Here is a 23,839-nt window from a genome sequence, read left to right as displayed (position 1 = left end):
CTCTCTCTCTCTCTCTCACACACACACACACTCTCTCTTTCTCTCTCACACACACACACTCTCTCTCTCTCTCTCTCTCTCACACACACACACTCTCTCTTTCTCTCTCACACACACACACTCTCTCTCTCTCTCACACACACTCTCTCTTTCTCTCTCACACACACACACACTCTCTCTCTCACACACACACACACTCTCTCTTTCTCTCTCACACACACACACACTCTCTCTCTCTCTCTCACACACACACACACTCTCTCTTTCTCCACTCTCTCTCTCTCTCTCTCTCTCTCTCTCTGAAGGACTGCTGATGCTTCAGTTAATGATCGATCAGTCCAGGACACATATGAAGTCTATATGGGTTTCTGTCACTATAAGATTCTTGTCCAAAAATGCAACAGGCAAAAATATATAAAACTAAAGTTCAGCCAACATTACAGAAGCTACTTATACAAAAAAAACTTGATTAAAACGAACAGTTTGTATAAGCCGTTAAGCTCATTTTAGCTGATTTTAAGCAGCAATCATGTTCATGTTAAAACGCTGTGATATTCACTTTATTGCATATATAATTTGATAATCTTTGATCATGTAAAATAATGTTCTTCCATGAGCTGAAATCTCTCTGCAGGATAAATGCACAAAACAATGATCAGGAGAAAACGCACAGCCAGTTTCTGTTTTAAACTTTATTTTTAGTACAAAATGATATCCAAAAGTTGCTCAATGGTTGTCATCTTGTGAGGCTCTCTTTCAGTTTTTCATACATTAACTGGTCCTGCAAAGAAAAAAAACCCATGATTAAAAACAACAAAATCACTCTTCACACAAACTTTGACCAGCGACAGTGACTATGAGAGGTCACTGAACTCTTGCCCAATGCAGAAGAGCTCAAGGACATCTCATGCGTTCTGTTCACCGCTCTTTCATAATGAATGCAGAGCCACGTCATAAAAGACAATTCAAAGAAATAAAGCCAGTGATGACAATGCTGCCATTCACAGTAACTGCAACAAAAACAAAGCACAGTCACAGTCATCACGGACTAAATCTCAAGGTATGAGTGGGAATATGACGACAGATTCATCCTTGCAGGGGAATCTGATTTCAGCTTCTTCAGCTTCACATTTAGTTTGAGTTTCCCTCACCTTCTTGGAGACAGACGGTCGCACCTTCTTGAAGGCGTCTTCAAAGTGAACTCGGCTCACTCGGATGCCCTTCACTGGCTCTGTAACGAGAGAGATGACGTGTGGATCTGCTGCGGTGTCAGACCAGATCACAGAGCGCAGGTGTGTGTGTTACCTGTGTGTGTGTGTGCTGGTCCTGAGCTCAGGTGAACTCTCAGAGCGTTAACACATGCCTCTCGCACCAGCGCTGACAGATCCGCTCCTCTGAAACACACACACTCAGCCTTCAGCCAATGAATCCAGTACAAATACACCCAGCCAGAGCATCATCTGGAGTTTGGTACAATATACCATGCATAGCTTTGTTGTGTACAGCAGACCGAGTATGTCAGCCTGGGAAAGAGTGCATCTGCAGGTTTGGTTTCAGTATCTCTGATGCCTCACAGAAGAAGCGCTTGAGACGACGTGCTTCATCACTGTTGCATCGCACAACACATGAACACAGAAACTGATACAAGCATCTAAACTAATGCGGTGTATAGAAATGATCCAGATCCATATTAGGGGAGTAACGGGAACACATATACATATATATATATATATATATATATAAAACAGTAGTTTACTGAACAAATTACCCTTTAAATAAATTCAATTAAAATAACATTTTCTTGGGGATAAAAATCTAGCTCAGCTTCTGCTCTAAACTATAGGAGCCCTGTTTCATTACTATACGGATACACTTAAATTCAATTACTATTTATTTTTATATACTAATCAACACTCAACTTAAAAAGTGTATGCAAACATGTAAATTGCACAATGCAGTTTTTAAATTTTAAAATGTCTATTTATTGTTGAAATATAATCATTTACACATTGGCTGCCAGATTTATTTAAACATACATTAAATATTTAAGACATCAGTAACAGGTAAAGTCAAATATAATGAGTATATAGTGTAATATTTAGGGAACGGCTCTTCTCTCTAGTAAATAATGAGCTGTGGACACTGATGACTTGCGTGAGGTAAAGAAATCACGTTTTGTTTTGACATCTTTCCGCGGTTGAAACACTGATTGAGTGAGGCATGAGATGTTCATTCATGTTTATTTCATGATTTTATTCCTGTTTTACACGTGTACCGAACCAAGAGACACATACTGAAAATTTCCTGCATGCATTTGTGTACGGTTACACTCCTCATGCATTTGAATGCATCTGAATCTGATAACAATATAGAAACTTACGTAAAACTCTCACAACGAGCATCATGGGCGATTTCCTCAAGACTGACATCTGAATCTAGAAGTGGTTTGGTGCCGCCCTGAAATATCACAGAATCCACAGGTGACCCATATCACATCATGAACATCGTGCGTGTTTTATACGTTCATGTTATGTTTGGTTATGCGATGTTTACCTTAGTAATAGTGACTAATATGGCGTGTCTGTCTGCGGGCGGAGGTAAACCCACATACAGAGTTTTGTCCAGTCGTCCCGGTCGGAGCACAGCAGGATCAATAATATCTACAGACAGACATGAAATCATACACACATTACAGAAACCCCAAAAACACAATATCCTCACAAGCATGTTACTGTGACTAGAATCAAAAATCAATTCCAATTCCAGAATCAGATACATAAGCTCAGGAATCGGATCATTTGTTGTAAAATTCAGATTTTGATGCCACCTATCAATTCCTGTGTGCTCATCTTTTTTGAGCGGGAGAAAAGAGGCTGTTAAAAATGTATTTGTCTTTGAATCATTAATTCAAGAGATTGATTCAGAATCACTGATTCATCCAGTAATGAAACGAGTCGATCTTGAATCATTCCTTTCAGAAATTCCAGCAGATTTAGTTTAGTTGTCTAGTATTCTTTCTTCAGAATCGTGAGAGAAATACAACCTCCATTTAAAAACAACTAAGTCTCAATTTATCCAGAATGGTTTTTTTGACCACATTGGAATCAAAACTGGGAATCGATAAGAATTGGAATCGATGAGTGGAATTGATCAAATTCCAACGATCCCCAACCCTAAATATGACTGTGGTCACCTGGTCTGTTGGTGGCAGCCATGATGAACACCTGCTGGCGGTTCTCCATGCCGTCCATCTCAGTGAGCAGCTGGTTCACGACGCGAACGCTGGCCCCTGACTGACAGCACACACACACACACACACACACACAGAGCAGTGTTATGAGCCAGTCACAGACGAGTTGAGGAACAGACAGCAGTGAAGTGAGGATCACCTCGTGTTCTGAGCGGCGAGGACACAGCGCATCGATCTCGTCAAAGAAGATGACACAGGGTGCGGAGTTACGTCCTCTCTGAAACACCTGCCGGACGGCCCGCTCACTCTCGCCCACATACTGCACACACACACACACACACAACACGCCTGCGTCACACTCACACAACACACATTACAGTTCCCCATGCAAATCAGGATCATTTTAGTACTAAGATTTTTCTATTCCAGTCATTCTCCATATTTTCAATACCATAAATGTGTCCCTGCAGCACAAAAGCAGTCATCAGTAACACAGGTATATTTGTAGCAATAGACAACAATACATTGTATGGATCAAAATTATACATTTCTCTTTTATGACAAAAATCATTAGGATATTAAGATCATGTTACATGAAGATATTTAGTAAATTTCCTAACATAAATATATCAAAACTTAATTTCTGATTAGTAATATGCATTGCTAAGAACTTCATTTGAACAACTTTAAAGGAGATTTTCTCAATATTTAGATTTTTTTGCTCCCTCAGATTCCAGATTTTCTAATAGTTGTATCTCAGACAAATATTGTCCAATCATAACAAACCATACATCAATGGAGAGATTATTTATTCAGATGATGATGAATCTCAATTTCAAAGTGACCCTTATGACTGGTTTTGTGCTCCAGGGTCACATATAATGCAAAATGTCACACAATTAAAAAAACAGTTATGCAACAAAATAACACTCATATCTTAACTAAGTTTTTAACTTCCTTGTTTATTTTGCAATTTAAAATTTGTCTTACCTTTTTTTTTGGGCTTTATGCAAAGTATAATTGACTTTGATTATGGGTTGCAATATGACCTGGACGTGCCGTCATGCTCTCGTGATGAAACGGACACGGATGAGACAGAACACAATGACAGTGGAGAAACTCACCATATTGAGTAGCTCTGGACCCTTGACAGAGATGAAGTTTAAGCCTGATTCATTAGCGACGGCCTGTAACGAGAGAGAGAGAAGAGATTCACTCATCCTGTACTCGCTCTCAGTGAAGTTCTTTTCCTCTGCTGAACACAACAGAAGATGCTGAAGACTGTTGGTAATCAAACCGTTTCTGGTCTTCACGGACTTCAACAATATTATTTCATGCTATAGTCGATGGGGACCAGCAAGTCTTTGGTCATTCTTCAACAGATCTGCTTTCATGTCTGCTGACTGTATTTACGCTTCAAAACTTAAAAGATGTGTTCATTTGTGAAGATTATCATGATGAACAAAACATGAAAATATCAAAGTTTTGTTGCTCTCAGAGCTTGTTCTCTCAGGTTTCCAACACATTTTCCATTTCAAAACTCCACACTTTTACAGACTTTTACAAACCTTTCAGTAGATTTTCAGACCTGAATAAATGGTTCATACAGCACTGTTTTCAGCTTTATATTTGCTATCTACTGTAGTACAGTCATCTGTAAATATTTGAATTTGTTCTGTTTTTCTTCCCATTAATTAAAACTATAATTAAAAAATATGCACAAGAAACTTTTTTTGTGCCCTCGAGAAACTATTCACATGCACATGGGAATTTTGTGCATGCTTGTGCATTACAGCATCTACTTTTACATAACATTACTTTGTGCATCGCTGACATCTTACAGTGAATAAAGCAAGAGCATAGATGAACATAAATTAGAGGTCTACTTTCCTAACGGTAGGCCCTCTAATATCAAGTCCTACTGTCCAGTTTAGCACATCCATGACATAGAAACCATGCAGAGAAACCATGACATGAAATGAGCTGATGGCAGAATACAGCTGTGTGCATTGTCCCGTTTGCCAACTTCAAGGGTCTATATAAAAAGACTGCTATTGAAATAATTAAACAAAGTGTTCAAATGATGTCTTTGGTTAGGGCAGTGTGTCATATTTCAAGGCCTTAGGTCTCTTTAATGCATACTCTGTGGCGGCACAACAGGTGTCTCAGTGTGCATCGTCCTATATGCTAAGTTTAATGGTTTCTCGTGCACACATTAACGTCTGTATATTTTCTATTTTTGCAAAGGTCCTCAAGGCTGTCATACGGTGTTAAGAATATTGAGAGAAGAAACCCAAAACATTTGCATAAATAAAAAGTGCACCTTGAATTCTTTCAGTCGTGTCTGACAATCACTAAACAGCTGCCATGAAAACACACTTCTTGTATGATAAACTTATTTTCATTCAATTTTTGTATTATAAAACTAAATAGGGGCAAAAGTCAGGAAATGCAAATATCTTTCCATACTCTCATGTAGGAACCCTGTTTCGTAAAGAATCCAGAATTCAATGGAAAAACACTGTTGGGTTTTAGTTGAAGGAACAGGCTGATGCAAAGTTATAGGTCAGCCAACAAAAAAGTCATCACTGCAGAGCTCTACTGCTTGTCACAGTTGGCTCGGACAAAAACCATTGAGTTTTAATGGCTTGATGCTCTATCCCAGGTGTGTCCCTGTTTTCTCAGCTCCAGCACACTTGCCCGGAGGCTTCTGCTGCGTCTCAGGACCCTGAGCTGAACACCCCTGCTTGATCATGTGGTTAGGAGAAAGGTGACACTCACTTTGGCCAGCAGGGTCTTCCCGCAGCCGGGGGGTCCGGCGAGCAGCACTCCAGAGGGGGCGTTCAGACCCAGCGCTCTGAAGTGCTCCGGGTTATGGATGGGAGCCTGGGAATACACAAACACATTCATCACTCTGACCTTCCTCTTCACCAGACTATTGAACAACAACACATTACCTTTAAACTAAGTAATGAGTAGGGTTGGGTATCGTTTGAATTTGATCAACTCCTATTGCACTCATCGATTCCGATTCTTACTGAGGCCCAGTTTCAATTCCAATGTGGCAAAAAAACATTTAGAAATCAAACATATTTATTCTGTGTCTCTTTTTGCAATTGCTGCTGAATACCATGAACAATAATCAGCTGGCTACATCAGAACTGGACTCCATTAAGAGCTGTTTCTGAGCAAAATAGAGCGGCACGATAAATTAAGACTTTTGTTTTTTAATGGAGGTTGTATTTCTCTCTCAATTCTGAAGTAAATTTATTAGACAACTAAACTAAATCTGCTGGAATTTCTGAAAGGAATGACTCAAGATTGACTCGTTTCGTTACTGGATGAATCTCTTGAATTAATTATTCAAACACAAATACATGTTTAATGTATTTGGCCCCTTTTTGCCAGCTGAAAATAAAAGATGAGCACACAGGGATTGATAAGTGGAATCAAAATCTGAATTGTACAACAAATGTCTGATTCTTGACCTTAAGAACCTGATTCTGGAATTGATTTTTGATTCCTACCCCTAGTCATGAGAATCTGACGTATTATTGATACACTAGAAGATTAATAACATTGAGTACATTTAAATGGACACAAATACTCAATTTGAACACGATTCAGACAATACTCTGATTAAGAATCTACCATGTAAACAGATTTTTGATGACTTTAATCCGGCTGAAGTCATGCTGGAAGTAAACAGATCGAACATGTGGCGTATTCCTATTTTAGTTGCATTATCGAAGTGCAGTATAGACACCTTAATCACACTATTACCGTCGTCTATTTGCAAGAATAGCATGAGAGATAATTAACTGCACTTGAAGCTTTTGGAACATTATATTATATTGCATCATAATGAAGACGAACTGTATGTTTATGTGTGAAACTGGAGGGAATGCTGAATGTGGTTCTGTGGGGACGTAATGATGTGCCATTAATCAATCTATGTACTATAATATGTAAAACTATTATTTTCTTATTAACTATAAAATTCAAGGCATTAATGTTTGCCTACAGACCCACCTCTGGCTCTGAGCCCTTCACCTAAATACATTACTTCAGACTTATGTGCCTCTAGAAGCTTGTGCTCTGCAGGTGAACGTGGATTTATAGTTCATCCCAAAGAGGCACAAACCACTTTCACTGTTCTGTGTTAAGCATATCAGTTGCACATCATTGCTCTGTGGCTGATTTTGATTGCTTCCATTCTCCTCATTTGTTAGTCGCTTTGGATAAAAGTGTCTGCTAAATGACTAGATGTACATGTAAACAAGGTAAACACCTTAATCATAATATAGTCTTGTTTTGTAATAAGGTAAGTGATTCGATGACTGATGTAAAGGTGCTTCACCATGATGGCCATGTGGAGCTCCTCGCGGATGTCCTGCAGCGCACCCACGTCCTCCCAGCTGACGTCTGGGACGGTGGCGAACCCCTCGCGCTTGGCAGACGGCTGGACTCTGGATAACGACGTCCTGAAGTCTGACATGAGCACACAGAGTCCAGAGAGCTGCTCCTCGCTCAGAGACTCGCTCGTCTTCAGCAGCGACAGCAGCTGCTCCAGATCTGATTTCTGACAGCAACACACCCACATCATTCCTTTCACTGCCGTGTATTCATACTTCAGACTGATAAACATCTGTCATACAGCCTACATTTAGCACTGACAACAACAAAAGACAATCTAACACTAAATGTGCTGGTAGTTCTGCCTTCAGCTCACTATAATCCTTCCTTGCATCTTGAAATATTACAAATAAATGACAGTGAATTTGTTTCTTGACTATTAATGGAATAGCTCACCCAGAAACATACATTTCCAGTCTATCAATTAACATCTTGTGAAGCCAAAAGCTGCATGTCTTTAAGAAACAAATCCATCATTAAGGCATTTTTAAAGCTGCTGTCCGTAACTTTTTTGGGTTAAAAATGATCTGAAATCAATATTTGAGCAAATACATAACCAGCCAGTGTTCAAAACTATCACCTTACTTTACCCTGATTTGACAACGGTTAGCTTATTATAATGTTTTCTAATTTGGGTGGTACGGGTATGTTTTCATGGGAAATTCGAGCATGGCACTGCGTCATTACGTCACGTCTGTAAACATGAAGAAGTGTTCCCGGCTAGTAGGCTATCACATGAGGATCCTGCAGCTGGAGGATCGTTTATAGCCTTTTCTCACAGCAGCTACAATCATTCAACTTATCATTTTGATGGCGGATTGTAATACAGAAAGGATTGTGTGTTTATGAGTCATTTTTGGTTGAACTATTCTTTTAAGCACATCAACTATTTGCATGGAAAGCAAGAATAGTAGAGGGAACGTTGATGAACTAGAAGCATTCATGAGTGTATTCAATGCATGTCTGTATAAAGGCTCTTTCACACTAAATGTGTTGCCAAAAAGCGAAACAAAAACGAACACTGATCAATAGTATGAGATCAGACCCATAAAGTGTAGACTATTTCATGCAAATTACTTGCTAATTTCTGATTTCCCAGGTTCATGAAACAAAGTCACAGCTTGTGTCCAGTATTTGTGGAGTTTAAGGGCTGCAGTGTGTGTGTGTGTGTGTGTGTGTGTGTGTGTGTGTCTGTGTCTGTGTGTGTGTGTGTGTGTGTGTGTGTCTGTGTGTGTGTACCAGCCTCAGAATTTAAAGGTACAGTTCACCCAAAAATGTAAATGCTGTCATCATTTACTCATCCTCAAGTAGTTCCAACCCTGTATGAATGTGTTTGTTCTGCTGAACACAGAGGAAGATATTCTGAAGAAAGTGGGAAACAGAGCAACATTGACTTCCATAGTATTTTTTTCCTAGTATGGAAGTCAATGGTGCCCCAAAACAGCCTGGTTACAAACTTTCTTCAGAATATCTTCCTTCCTACTTGAGGATGAGTAAATGATGACACAATTTTCATTTTTGGGTGAACTGTACCTTTAAGTGCTTCAATCCAGCATGACCAGATTATGAAAACTGTAGTCAATACAAGTCATTAGAGAGTATCCCTGCTAAAGTGTGTCAGGATCTAGGCTGGGAACAGATGGGGACACACTGAATGAGGGCTACAAACATCTAATAGTCTTCTCCTGTCTCACATCCTGTTATAAGCATCATCAGATGTGCTGTGCTGTGCTGTGGTGTGTGTAAGGGCTGTCAAATGGATGAAAAACTCAATTAGAATTTTGTATTTAAATATCACCAATATTCAAATTATATTCAAATTTAACAGGCATCATTTCAGTCAGGGGGGAAAAGCTCTTGTCCTCTCTCCTGAGTCCACAAGAGGGCGCATCGAGCAAAATATGACTAATGACCGTTTATTCAAAGCAATAAAATAACACGACTCTCTTTGAAAAAAAGTGTATAATGTTTAAAATAATGTTTAGAAACATATATAATTAAGTTGCTTAAACAATTAGAAACACAACAGCATCTTGTATAGTTTAATACAAAGGACCGAAAACCAATCTCAAAGTACTTTTTTCCATTTAAAACACGAGATGCTGTGGGATGCAGAAAGACGCCATAAAGTCTCGAGATGTGGTTTTTAAAAGTTGAATTTACATTAATTTGACATGCTTTCTAAACAGACGCGAGTGCAACGCTGATAGATGTCCCTCTAGAAAATGAACGGCTTGGGTTCAGTTTTGATGTAAATAACATCATCTCCGCATCCAGTGGGTTCAACTGGATAAGCTAAGAAACGCATTAAAACGCATCAACACCCACATCATCATCGCATCTCTTGTGTACTGATAAGGCTGCCTGATGCATTTGAATGTGGATTTTTATTTTAAATTCGATGAATATTCGAAATTAAAAACTTTTTGGCAGCCCTAGTGTGTATGGATGCGTTACCGGAGGCGTTGGGTCTGCGTCTGCGCTGTTCGACTGCAGCAGGATCCTGTTGATGGTGCTCATGGCCGCCTCTCGGCACAGCGCCATTAAATCAGCGCCCACAAAACCCGGCGTGAGACGCGCCAGCTGTCTGTAGTCAAACTCCTCCGGCAGCGTGATCTTACGACAGAGCGTCTTCAGAATCCTGGCATGGGATAAACTGAATGTGAATTATATTTTCAACGTTAAACATGACTTCATTTCAATGCGTTAAAACAGCTTAATTTAACATCTAATTAAGTCATACTGTTGACATTTTAGCACCAATATTATTAGGCCTCAGTTGATGCTGCTCTTTATGATGTAGGGCTGAAACAATTAGTCAACATTACCGACAATAAGAAATAGTTGACAAATATTTTAGTTGTCGAGGAAGTCATTTGAACTGATGTGACCTAATGTAAGAGCCTGCAATAACACGGTTTGTAGCACACGACTGTTATTCAGCTCTCCTGGATGCATTATGAGAAAAGAGCAAACGCAGCCGAACCTGAAGCTGCTGGGTATGTGATGCACGCTTTCCTCTCATAAACACAACAAACATGACAGCGGTGAGAAAGCATCTGATCATAGCGCTGTGGATAAGTTTGCATGAGCTCTGCATTCGGCACCCCAGTCACTTCACGTTTATTTATATAGTGCTTTATACGAGAGTGATTTAAAACAAGCAGCTTTACGGTATTAAACATTAAAAAATCAGTGCAAGTTACGCTTTCAGAATTACAACTTGGTTTCTGTTATACAGCAGCTATCCATTCTGGAGCAAACTAATGATACAATCTTTTTATTAGTGAATGAAAAAAAAATCCTTATTGCATTAAAGTGATAGTGTGGTTTGCATAAATTAAAGCTTAATCTATTTTAGAACAGTTTGGATTATTATAACACTATAAGGTGTTTTAAGAGAGCTAATGTTTTGAATAAAATAATGCATCCAAAAGTAAACTCTCTCATCACTTACCTTTATTTTTGTTCCATATCCATATGACTTACAAAAGGAGTTCAGGCAGAACGATGAGTTGCTTTTTCTAACTAAACGGTAAATGAGAGTGTCTCTCTGTCTGTCATCTCATTTTGTGTCAAATATTTATTTGTATTGTAAAAACAATTATTATATAACAATTATTGCACAACAATATAATTGTTTGAAATGTTCAAAAGCTGAAGTGATTGCCTTACCTTACTTATTAGTTAGTCTGCGAAATAATCAGCGATTAATCGTTGTAATAGCCATTAGATTAATCGATTATCAAAATAATCATTTGTTGCAGCCCTAATATGCGGTGGTGTGTTTGTTGGTGAGTAACGTACTTGAGTCGCGCGCCTTCATCAGGAATCCCCAGACAGATCTCGCGGTCAAACCTGCCGGCTCGACGCAGGGCCGGGTCCAGCGAGTCCGGGCGGTTAGTGGCTCCAATAACCAACACCTGAGCCGGTTCTGTTAACGAATTGAGGTCTGAAGACAACAACAAACAAATATGACACGTATAACCACACCCAGGAAGAAGAGACCCGCTGAGCGGTAGCACAATAAGCGGTGTGTTCCTGGAGAAAGAGGCGTACCGTCCATGCAGGTGAGTAACTGAGCCACGATCCTCCTCTCCATGTCTTTGGATGCGATCTCTCTTTTTGGCGTGATGGCATCGATCTCGTCGATGAACATGATGCAGGGAGCACTGGTCTACAGGAACAACAGACACCGTACACAATGAAGACCAGCATCAGAGAAATGCTAAGGACTGGACACACTGCTGTGCTGACGACACGGACTTTACTGAATCTTTTAGTCTATGCTGTCTTCAGTTGATGCACAAACAAATCATTATTTGTAGCACACCTGCTATCCAACAATTGGAGTTTTGTGCTTTCTTCTGATATGAAACAAAGTCTCAGCTTTCAAATTCTGTCAATTTTATCATTAAAAATTATATTTCGTAGTGCAGTGCATAGCGGCATATGAACGTCATCTCTTCCTCTTTACTACTAGTTACAGCAGCAAATAAACATGAACGAACATCAGAAGAAACAGAACAACTTCCTGAAATTAATCATGTCTTGTAATCAATCAGTGTAAAGACATCAATAAAACTGCTTGTAAACAATAATGTCACGTATTCATTAAATATCCATAAACTTAATAGTAACTCCAGAGAGGAGCTTTCTGATAAATATAAGCACTACATTATATATTCACTACATTTGAACTGAACCTGTTAGTGATGTCTTTATTTAATGTGATTGAATAAATTAGTCCTAAATTCAACTACTACCAGTTAAATGATTATTTTTTAACAAGTAGAAGAACAAAATCCTATCATTAAATATAAAAATATGCACAATTTAAATGTTTGTATACAACTCAGTTTTAGCTTGTAATGACTATATCTAAATATAAACAATTTAATTTAAACATTTGGAATCGGTTGTCAATTTTTACCTGTAATATTATAATAATGTATCAACTGACATGATTCCCTGTGTAGTTCACAGCTTTAGCCCAGAGAGATTTATTCATGACGTACTATGTCTGATATATATACACAAATCGATAAGTCAAACCCTAACATTTTCCATTTTTCACTGGAACAGAAGGTGTAAATGTATGGGACACTAGATCATCCAGTGTGATCTGACAGTCACATTACAGTGTGAGTCTTACTATAGCTTGCTCAAACAGTTCCCGCAGCTTCTGCTCTGATTCCCCAGAGACTCCTGACACCAGCTCCGGAGCCGAGACCTTCAGCATGGGCAGACCCACCTCCTACACACACACACACACACACATCAGATACACTCGGCAGTGACAACTAGGGCTGCACGATTAATCGGATGCGATCGTCATGTCAGTAAAGCCGGTTCTGTGATCAGTAGTAAATCTCCATCATGTGCTTCAGAAGGAGCTACTAAACAGGGCCTACGCTCTGCAAAAACTACGCAAAAAAATAGCAAACAATATCATCGATATTATACACTGATATTATGAAATCGCAAATTTTATATACAGTAACAGAGCTCGACATTAATGCTTGTAACAAGTGGATTTGTTGAAGGGGCGAGTGAAAGAAGAAAATGTGACTTGCCCGGCCGGACTCTGATTAAAACATCTAATTAGGGAAGCGCCCACATTTTGGCTTATCTATGCATTTTTATAACATTTCATATTTGTATATTAAAAATATATTTTAATAACACCGAGCTCACAACATTATTTCTGCTGTTATAATTTTGCATGCAGTGTAAATGCATTCGTGCTGTATTTCAGCTACACTGAACCGTCTGTGTAAATGCATCTGAATGCCGCTCCAGTCACTTCTGTTTCTTCTGCAGTGGAAAGATTGATTTTGTAGATTCTGACTTCATATGATTGGTAACAGCCCTATATTATCCTATTATATGCAGTGAAATTAAGAATTTGATATGAAAGATGATGCATGCATTGAATACAGATAGGGAAAAATGCCCTTTAAATAGGTCAAAATCAATTTAAATACATTTTTGTATGCAGTATTAAGTCATATAAAATGAAATTTCCCAACAACAAAATTGTGGCCAGTGAAAATGCTGAGTGGCTAGTAAATCTGGAAAACCACTAGCCAAATGAGCAAAAAAGTTAATGTGAAGCCCTGCTTCTTACACAGAATAAGGCATTCAACATGTGTCATAGTATTCTAAGCACTGCATTATTATATACTTTATTATAACGAAAATTATAAGAAGAGGAACTCAGATATTGTCGAGTCCTGTGTTTATTAGTCATGTTGAATCAATGAAAGCAGTTAAATCTTCTGATTATTAAGCTAGCGCTATAGGGATCTCCTGGGGTTCTTCTGTGGGGGGTATTTGCAGTTTCTCTGGCCTTCAGATGGAGATTTACTACAGATCACAGAACCCTGCTTCACTGACAGGATGCACAATAGGGGTCGACCGATTATCGACCTGGCCGATTATTGGCACCGATATTAAGCATTTTTATGATAATCGGCATCGGTCATTTTCAAAACCGATGTGCCGATAAAATTATTTAATTTTGAAACGCGCTATTTGGCTCTGATGCAGCCTGTCGGAACTCACCACTCTGTGGCCTAGAGCAGTCTCCGCCCACCGCGCATCTGATTTGTTGAGAGGCAGGAGTCCGACCAATCAACGTGGAAGACTAAAGGCGCTCTCACACCGAAAGCACTTGCTAACTGGTGCTGCTTCATCACGCATCAGTTCTCTCTCAAAGGCAGCAGCAGACCTTGCACAAGTTGCAATAAATTACAATCCACTACACTGAAGTTGTAAAAACCTCAATATTATCTATTTATGGTTTCCGAGATGGGGGAAACGCAGGGGGAATCGCAGAATCCAGTCATATAAATAGCATTTACTGTATAACGCGGAGTCACGGAATTAGTGTTTCAAAGTTTGGATGAATTAATCAAAAGTAGGTCAGTACACTTAAATCGACTCATGATATGGACTATCTGTAAACATTAAGCTGCTAAAAGACTATTTAAATATGAATTCTGCATGTTCGGCGTGTCTCTGTATATGTGAAAGGCACAGACGCGCGGTTTTGACACACACACACACACACACACACACACACACACACACACACACACACACTGGAGTGCGCGACGCTCGCGGTGTTTTCCGCATCTGCCATGTCACTAAATGAGGACATAAATACATGAACATCATCCCCAGAACTGCTCTGAGAGTTACTTCATGACCATTTGACTGTTTCGTTTGAGTAAAACGATCGTCATATCATAAATAGGCTACAGAAACTTAAGAGGTCCTGACGGCAACCCGTCAAAATAAAAGTTCGGTTTATTTACTAATGCTACTACAATTATTACAACTTTTGTTTAAAAGAACAATCACACAATACGCTATTTCTTACATGTTTTAATTTTAATAGTAAACCCATTTGTTTGCCAAAAAATAGAGTTCAACTCTCATTTGATTAAAAGATAAATTAAATTAATGTTTTATGCCTTCATTTGCACTGCTCTGTAAATGAAAACTAATGGAAATTACTGTCACATAGGCCAAGACTAAGATACTGTCACATAGGCCAAGACTAAGATACTGTCACATAGGCCAAGATTAGGATGACGGAAATTGGGACATTTCAATAGGCTATTGAACCAAGTGAGCCTATAACAGGCTATTAGTGTTATAGTTTCATTAAAATAGTTGCGGTCTTCTTCGCAACTTCTACAATGGAGCTATGAAGACAATTAAATTATTTACACTTATTATATACATTGCACTTTTTAAATTAATCAACTGATGTGCATTAGATGATGAATTGAATAGTCACCTCTTGTAGGTTATGATTTAGTCAACCGAAAATAATTAATGAAGAATTATGAGAGGTTATGCTATTACACATACATTTCTAACATGTCAATTATTGAAGCCAAATACTTACATTTCCCCAAGCTGTTTAGCTGTAGTATTTAGTATTCATAGGCTTAATCATGAAGCATGCAGTGGCCCCACTTTTAACTCTCTCTTTATATATTACCCTTATTGTAGATGGATGCATGGGGGAAGACAAGAGTAAGAAGTGCAACCAACACTAGGGAAGGCCGTTTTTGTCAGAGCCCTTGTTATTCTTAATTTTGGCATTCATTTTCATTTTTACACCAGACATATATATCGGTTCAATATATCGGTTATCGGTCTACTTGGTCTGTAATAATTGGTATCGGCCCTGAAAAACACATATCGGTCGACCCCTGATGCGCAAGACTATCACAGCTTCTGCCTAATATCGATTGAGATTTTTCATGCAGCCCTACTGAAAACACACACACACACACACACACACACACACACACACACACACACACACACACACACACACACACACACACACACACACACGAGTGGGGGTCACTCACTCCAGCCACAGCCTGAGCCAGCAGTGTCTTCCCACACCCCGGCGGACCATGCAGCAGGAACCCCCGCGGAGGAACCACCCCCAGCCGCTGGTACACCTCCGGATGCCTCATGTGGATCAGCAGCTTACAGATCTCCTGAAGAGACAAGCAGAGGGAGGCCGGTAGACACTCGTCTGTGAGCAGGACAGACAGATGGATGTGTGCAGTGTTGGGGAACGCATTACAAGTAACGCACGTTACATAATCAGATTACTTTTTTAAAGTAACTAGTAAAGTAACGCATTACTTTTTCATTTAGAAGGAAATATCGGAGTTATGTTTTCAAATAATTAACTCCAGTTCCTGTGTTTCTGATGTATTGAGTGACAGCTCTGGTGTTGAGAGAAATCAGGAGTAAGTGCAGAGAGTTGTGTGTGAACATGATCTTACTGTAGTTCTAGACTAAATATCTACATGATCTTACTGTAGATCTAGACTAAATATCAACATGATCTTACTGTAGTTCTAGACTAAATATCAACATGATCTTACTGTAGTTCTAGACTAAATATCAACATGATCTTACTGTAGTTCTAGACTAAATATGAACATGATCTTACTGTAGTTCTAGACTAAATATCAACATGATCTTACTGTAGTTCTAGACTAAATATCAACATGATCTTACTGTAGTTCTAGACTAAATATCTACATGATCTTACTGTAGTTCTAGACTAAATATCAACATGATCTTCCTGTAGTTCTAGACTAAATATCAACATGATCTTACTGTAGTTCTAGACTAAATATCAACATGATCTTACTGTAGATCTAGACTAAATATCAACATGATCTTACTGTAGTTCTAGACTAAATATCAACATGATCTTACTGTAGTTCTAGACTAAATATCAACATGATCTTACTGTAGTTCTAGACTAAATATCAACATGATCTTACTGTAGTTCTAGACTAAATATCAACATGATCTTACTGTAGTTCTAGACTAAATATCAACATGATCTTACTGTAGTTCTAGACTAAATATCAACATGATCTTACTGTAGTTCTAGGCTAAATATCAACATGATCTTACTGTAGTTCTAGACTAAATATCAACATGATCTTACTGTAGTTCTAGACTAAATATCTACATGATCTTACTGTAGTTCTAGACTAAATATCAACATGATCTTACTGTAGTTCTATCAACATGATCTTACTGTAGTTCTAGACTAAATATCAACATGATCTTACTGTAGTTCTAGACTAAATATCAACATGATCTTACTGTAGTTCTATCAACATGATCTTACTGTAGTTCTAGACTAAATATCAACATGATCTTACTGTAGTTCTAGACTAAATATCAACATGATCTTACTGTAGTTCTAGACTAAATATCAACATGATCTTACTGTAGTTCTATCAACATGATCTTACTGTAGTTCTAGACTAAATATCAACATGATCTTACTGTAGTTCTAGACTAAATATCAACATGATCTTACTGTAGTTCTAGACTAAATATCAACATGATCTTACTGTAGTTCTAGACTAAATATCAACATGATCTTACTGTAGTTCTATCAACATGATCTTACTGTAGTTCTAGACTAAATATCAACATGATCTTACTGTAGTTCTAGACTAAATATCAACATGATCTTACTGTAGTTCTAGACTAAATATCAACATGATCTTACTGTAGTTTTAGACTAAATATCAACATGATCTTCCTGTAGTTCTAGACTAAATATCAACATGATCTTACTGTAGTTCTAGACTAAATATCAACATGATCTTACTGTAGATCTAGACTAAATATCAACATGATCTTACTGTAGTTCTAGACTAAATATCAACATGATCTTACTGTAGTTCTAGACTAAATATCAACATGATCTTACTGTAGTTCTAGACTAAATATCAACATGATCTTACTGTAGTTCTAGACTAAATATCAACATGATCTTACTGTAGTTCTAGACTAAATATCAACATGATCTTACTGTAGTTTTAGACTAAATATCTACATGATCTTCCTGTAGTTCTAGACTAAATATCAACATGATCTTCCTGTAGTTCTAGACTAAATATCAACATGATCTTACTGTAGTTCTAGACTAAATATCAACATGATCTTACTGTAGATCTAGACTAAATATCAACATGATCTTACTGTAGTTCTAGACTAAATATCAACATGATCTTACTGTAGTTCTAGACTAAATATCAACATGATCTTACTGTAGTTCTAGACTAAATATCTACATGATCTTACTGTAGTTCTAGACTAAATATCAACATGATCTTACTGTAGTTCTAGACTAAATATCAACATGATCTTACTGTAGATCTAGACTAAATATCAACATGATCTTACTGTAGTTCTAGACTAAATATCTACATGTATTTACTCATCTCACCTGCACTAAAACACATTCAGTTTTCCTCAATGTTAATAAAACAGTGCAATGCAAACTCAGAATATGATGCAAACCTGCAATAATTAAATGTTAAATAACATAAAAAAAATCCCATTTTATTAACCAGCGTCTTTGCTGCTGACCTTTGATGATCCAATGCACCCATACTAATTTTACTTTATATAAACATATTTGTTTATTTTATTTTTTAATTGCTGAAGAGTGTTGAACTTTCTTCTCCTGCATACTATTCTTTATGCAATCTAGAATGCACAACAGAAAAGTTGAGTGCACAGACATATTTACATTTCCTTCAGCCTGAGGCTTATTGATTTCACTTTTGGTGCGAAAGAGCTTTTACTTTTGCCAAAAATATAGCCGTTTATATTAAAAGCAAACAAGCAAGCCCTGCTCAGATGACAAAAAGCAACGTAGCATATTACTTTCCATAAAAAGTAACTAAGCAACACAATTAGTTATATTTTTATGGAGTAACACAATACTGTAATGCGCTACTTTTAAAAGTAACGTTCTCCAACACTGCATGTGTGAACAGATGTGAAGCGGCACCTCTAGAGTCTCCTCACTGCCGCCGAAATCCTCAAACTTCACAGACGAGTGCTGCAGCTCATGGCCCTTACCTCCAGATGAAAACAGAATTTACTTTATTACACAACATCGAAATGTTCAGAAACTTGAATCTTTAGTCTTAATTAAAAAAAAAATGAAGGAGGTGAATATCACCAAAGCATGTCTGGGTCATAATGCGTCTTAAAAAAATAAAAAAAGTAAACAAATCAAATTTTCCTAAAAACTAACCCTATTTTGCATTTGAAAAATACTACCATCATGATAGATAACTTTACAATAAAGTAACATTAGTAAACATGAACTAACAACGAAATAACACTTATTATTTACTCATATATTGTTAAAATCAAAAGCTGTTTCTATTAATGACTTAATGGACCTGAACCAACAGGAACTAACAATGAATATTTGTATTATTATTAACTAATATGAGCAGAGACTGTGTGTATATACACATACTGTATTGCTCACTGTTAGTTCATGCATTAAGTATTAACTTTATTATAAAGTGTTATAATATATTTGATGTATTTCACAATAAGATATTATATATTATACAGTTCAATAATGATAAAATAGTTTTCCCGCTGTATTATCTTAAAGCTTTGGCAGACCCACACATGCTTCTGTCTCATATGTGATGATGACTGACTCTTCTTAGCCAGTATTGCTGCAGTGATTTCTGCATCCTCCTCCTCCTCCTGCTGCTGCTTCGCTCTCTTCAGCTTTCTGCTCGTTGACTTCTTGTGCTTCTTCAGCGCTGATGAATCTCTCTGCTTCTGAAAACACCATGAGATACACAAGTAAATGCACCCCATGCAACATCTGCAGCTTTTTTTTGTTTTTACATGTGGGCATATCACTGGAACCATGATTGATGGTATTAATAAAGGACAATTATATATTTTAATACATAATAATGAAAACTGATTCTCTTTAGAAACTGCTTCTACAAAAACATCTCCAGAAGTTCAACTGTCTTCTGTGGGAATAAGCATATTTTGTTTTATGAAACAGCTGATAAAAGCATCACAATAATCCACAGCACTCCAGTCCATCAGTTAACATCTGGAGAAGACAAAGGTTAAACAATCCATCATCAAGACGTTTTTAACTTCAAACCATTTCTTCTGGTCAAAATATGAGTCCATAATCCATAATAACGCTTCCTCCAGTGAAGTGCATCTCCTGTTGTCTCTCTCATCAGAATCCAGACACATTAGTTTAGAGCTGTTTTGTCTTGTAAGCGCTGCTTGATCTGTGCAGATTTCTCTCCTGATTCAGACCAGAACACTGTTTCTCTGGAGGAAGAGATTATAGACTCTATGGTATTTGAGTTAAAAACATCTTAATGCTGGATGTGTTTCAGCTTTTGTCTTCTCCAGATGTTAACTGATGGACTGGAGTGGTGTGGATTATTGTGATGTTTTTATCAGTGTTTGGACTCTCATTCTGACGGCACCCATTCACTGCAGAGCATCCATTGCTGGGTGAGCAAGTTTCTTCAATCCTCCAAAGCAGATGGAGAGAAATTCGGACGTGCATCAAACATGAAGAATTACTGTATGTTAAACTTTCTCAGGCACTCAGACTGCAGTTGTTTACCGCGGTGCTGGAGGACTCTTCCTCACACAGATCGATGAAGATGTTCTCCTGCTCTCTGGTTCCAGTCGTATCGATGACCCAGCTCTTCTGAGGGGTCGCTCCTCTCTGATAGAGGGACGTCAGCGAGCTGTTCATGTGGTTTGTGTGCTGTTGAAGAAATGAAACATTCTGCCTAAAGTCAGCTCTGATGTTTCTTGATTTCGTGGTCAATCTGTGAAGGTAAACCCACTCGCCTCATGTTCAGGAATATCATCCTCGCTGTCTGTGCTGTACTCGGCCCCGAGACCCTCCTCCCTGAACACCATCAGCACAAAGCACAGTTTGAAACACATCTGAATAATATACACCACCAGTCAAACGTGCTTGAACAGTAACATTTCTAATGTTTTTAAAGAAGTCTCTTCTGCTCATCAAGCCTGCATTTATTTGATCCAAAGCACAGCAAAAACAGTGAAATTGTGAATTCTTTTACTATTTTCATCATCATTACTGCAGTCTTCAGTGTCACATGATCTTCAGAAATCATTATAATATACTGATTTACTGTTTAAAATCATTTATTATGTTGAAAACAGCTGAACAGTGTTTTTTCAGGTTTTTTTGATGAACAGAAAGATCAGACGAACAGCATTTATCTGAAATAAAAAAATCCTTTGTAACATTATAAATGTCTTTATCATCACTTGTTTTGATCAGTTTAATGCATCCTTGCTGAATAAAAGTATTCATTTATATAATTTCTCTTACACCTCTCCCCCAAAAATGTAATAAAATAAAATGACTAACTCCAAGCTTTTGCTTTTTATTTCTGATAAATGCTGTTCGTCTGAACTTTCTGTTCATCAAAGAAACCTGAAAAAACACTGTTCTGCTGTGTTCAACATTGATAATGATCAGAGATGTTTGTTGAGCAGTAAATCAGTATATTATTATGATTTCTGAAGATCATGTGACACTGAAGACTGCAGTAATGATGCTGAAATACAGCTTTGATCACAGAAATCCATTATATTTGAACAGATATTGACACAGACAGCAGTTAATTGAAAGCAGATGTATTTGTCAGTAGATGTGAGCGTGACGTGTCACCTGTCCTCTCGCTTGCGTCTCGCTCTTTTGGCCAAATGCTTGTCTTCCAGGGCAGAGATATCAGACTCGCTGCATATCACCGCATGCACTGCAGACATCAAGATGTTTTAAAACGGCTCAGAAAGCTGAAAACACTGATATTCTGCTGTAATGCCGTTTAACACGAGCCAGACCTTTTTCCACTTGAATCCTGAAAGCAGTCCTGTTCCTGCGGCCGTACTCGATCCTGCTCAGAGCACAAACACATCAGACTCTGCTCGTCACGTCACTCGGTCACAGAGCGAGCAAACTCACCTGAAGCGCTGCTGAAGCTCACAGGCCATCGCTGAAACATCCACATACGGCTCACTGTGGGATTTCAGATACTGGAACAGGCACAGAACAAGCAGTTATGATCCAGAACTCCACAAAACAGAGCAACGCATGCAAGAAAACTAAATACATAATGCTATTTCAGCAAGATGTTTACAGCAAGTCAGGTCTGTGTTGATCTCTGTCAAAAGCAGTGACTGCTGCCATACAAATCATATATGTGTCCCTGCAGCACTAAAGCAGTCATCAGTAACACAGGTATATCTGTAGCAATAGCCAACAATACATTGTATGGATCAAAATTATACATTTCTCTTTTATGACAAAAACCATTAGGATATTAAGATCATGTTCCATGAAGATATTTAGTAAATGTCCTACCGTAAATATATCAAAACTTCATTTTTATGCATTGCTAAGAACTTCATTTGAACAACTTTAAAGGAGATTTTCTCAATATTTAGATTTTTTTGCCCCCTCAGATTCCAGATTTTCAGATAGTTGTATCTCAGACAAATATTGTCCGATCATAACAAACCATACATCAATGGAAAGATTATTTATTCAGCTTCAGATAGTGTATTGATCTCAATTTCACTAAATGAACACTGATGACTGGTTTTGTGCTCCAGGGTCACATTTCTGCAAGCTTCCAATCATCATAAAAACAGCAATGAAAGAGAAATATGTAAATATATAAAATACAAAACAGCAGTCTGTGGGAAGATGGTTAAACCTGCTGGGTAAACTTAAACAAGCCAGTTTTCTGATGTTGCTAACTAAAACAATACATTAACATGATTATCGATCAGATTACATACTAGTATTCTTCTATATTTGAATTGATTGCATGTGTTTTACTGATCTTCCTATTAATGAGAAGAAAGGTTTAATTTGACCTGCTGGACTCTGTGTTTGAGTCTGTGATCTACGATAGACGCCCCGCGGTTCTTCATCACTCAGTCCACACAGAAATAGAGTTTATATTAATGTAGATTTGAGAGAAAGCAGCTCGGTGTGTAGCATCAGGCTGCTGCTGCTGCTGCTGTCCATGTGGAAGAGCTGAGCTCCCGCTGATCGCTGCAGCGCCGCCCGCAGGCCTGGAGAGGAACCACCTCCAGCACACATGATCCTTCTTCTTCAGCTTCTTCTAGCTTTACAGCGGATCGCAGGCTTATGAGTGCATTACCGCCACCTATCTCTCAAATGGACCATTGATACTCTACCTACAAACTCCTGATTAACCTCCAGCTCATCTTCAAACACCTTCATCCTTCCCTTTCTCCTCTCTCTCCTCCTCCTCATCCTCTCCAGAAGGAGAAAACACAAAGTAAAATAACTCTTTATAACAAATATATTAACACTTACACTCGCTTGTTCAGACCCGTTCTTCCTAGATATTGCAACAATAATGATTTATATTTCTTTCTGGATTGAATAAATTCTTAATTGTAAACTGTTCAGCCTTATTCTCTAGTTCCTCTTTCAGCTGTATACTTCCTAACACTGTTTCATTAACCTCACATACCTCACACAGCGCTGTTGGATGTTTATTTATAGTTCCACCTCGTATATGCCTGATCATAACCTGGAGATCATGTTTTCCTCCGCTCTGCTCATCCCTTACCCACTGATGACTGAATATGATACGAATGCCTACCTTTGTCCCAGAACTGCCATATATTCTTTTTGATAATTGATTTAATTTCTGATCTACTAAAAGGAATCTGCATATCAGCTGTTTCTTGCTCTATGGCCTTTTTAGCGAAACCATCTGCCCCTTCATTACCTCTGAACCCAATGTGAGCCGGTACCCACACAAACTGAACCTC

At 38.1% G+C, this 23,839-nt stretch overlaps 1 protein-coding gene across 1 annotated transcript; it reads right to left on the bottom strand.

Annotated features, from left to right (window-relative positions):
* Positions 1 to 672: 672 nt before the first annotated feature.
* LOC306882486 (nuclear valosin-containing protein-like) lies at positions 673 to 23,083 on the bottom strand. Its single transcript, XM_079437139.1, has 23 exons — positions 22,907 to 23,083; positions 21,990 to 22,060; positions 21,869 to 21,921; positions 21,696 to 21,783; positions 20,840 to 20,900; positions 20,607 to 20,753; positions 19,654 to 19,780; positions 18,981 to 19,051; positions 16,003 to 16,137; positions 12,762 to 12,863; positions 11,666 to 11,783; positions 11,414 to 11,558; positions 10,064 to 10,247; positions 7,551 to 7,772; positions 5,972 to 6,076; positions 4,315 to 4,377; positions 3,390 to 3,509; positions 3,194 to 3,293; positions 2,554 to 2,660; positions 2,381 to 2,457; positions 1,306 to 1,394; positions 1,152 to 1,231; positions 673 to 781 (listed from the first exon to the last, which is right to left on the bottom strand). Exons 1-23 carry the CDS (start codon positions 22,961 to 22,963, stop codon positions 737 to 739), a joined length of 2,367 nt encoding a protein of 788 aa, XP_079293265.1. The 5' UTR covers positions 22,964 to 23,083; the 3' UTR covers positions 673 to 736.
* Positions 23,084 to 23,839: the final 756 nt, after the last annotated feature.

Source organism: Barbus barbus (genome assembly GCF_936440315.1).
Source record: "Barbus barbus genome assembly, chromosome: 16".
Classification (NCBI taxonomy): Eukaryota; Metazoa; Chordata; class Actinopteri; order Cypriniformes; family Cyprinidae; genus Barbus; species Barbus barbus.
This window is presented reverse-complemented; position numbering and strand designations above follow the sequence as displayed.

Excerpts from the sequence above, each read along its gene's own strand:
- LOC306882486 (XM_079437139.1), bottom strand. The coding sequence starts at position 22,963 with ATGAAGAACCGCGGGGCGTCTATCGTAGATCACAGACTCAAACACAGA. Across the intron at positions 19,052-19,653 it reads AGCAATACTGGCTAAGAAGA|GTAAGGGCCATGAGCTGCAG; the intron begins GTCAGTCATCAT and ends TTTCATCTGGAG. Across the intron at positions 7,773-10,063 it reads ACGCAGACCCAACGCCTCCG|AAATCAGATCTGGAGCAGCT; the intron begins GTAACGCATCCA and ends TGTTGCTGTCAG.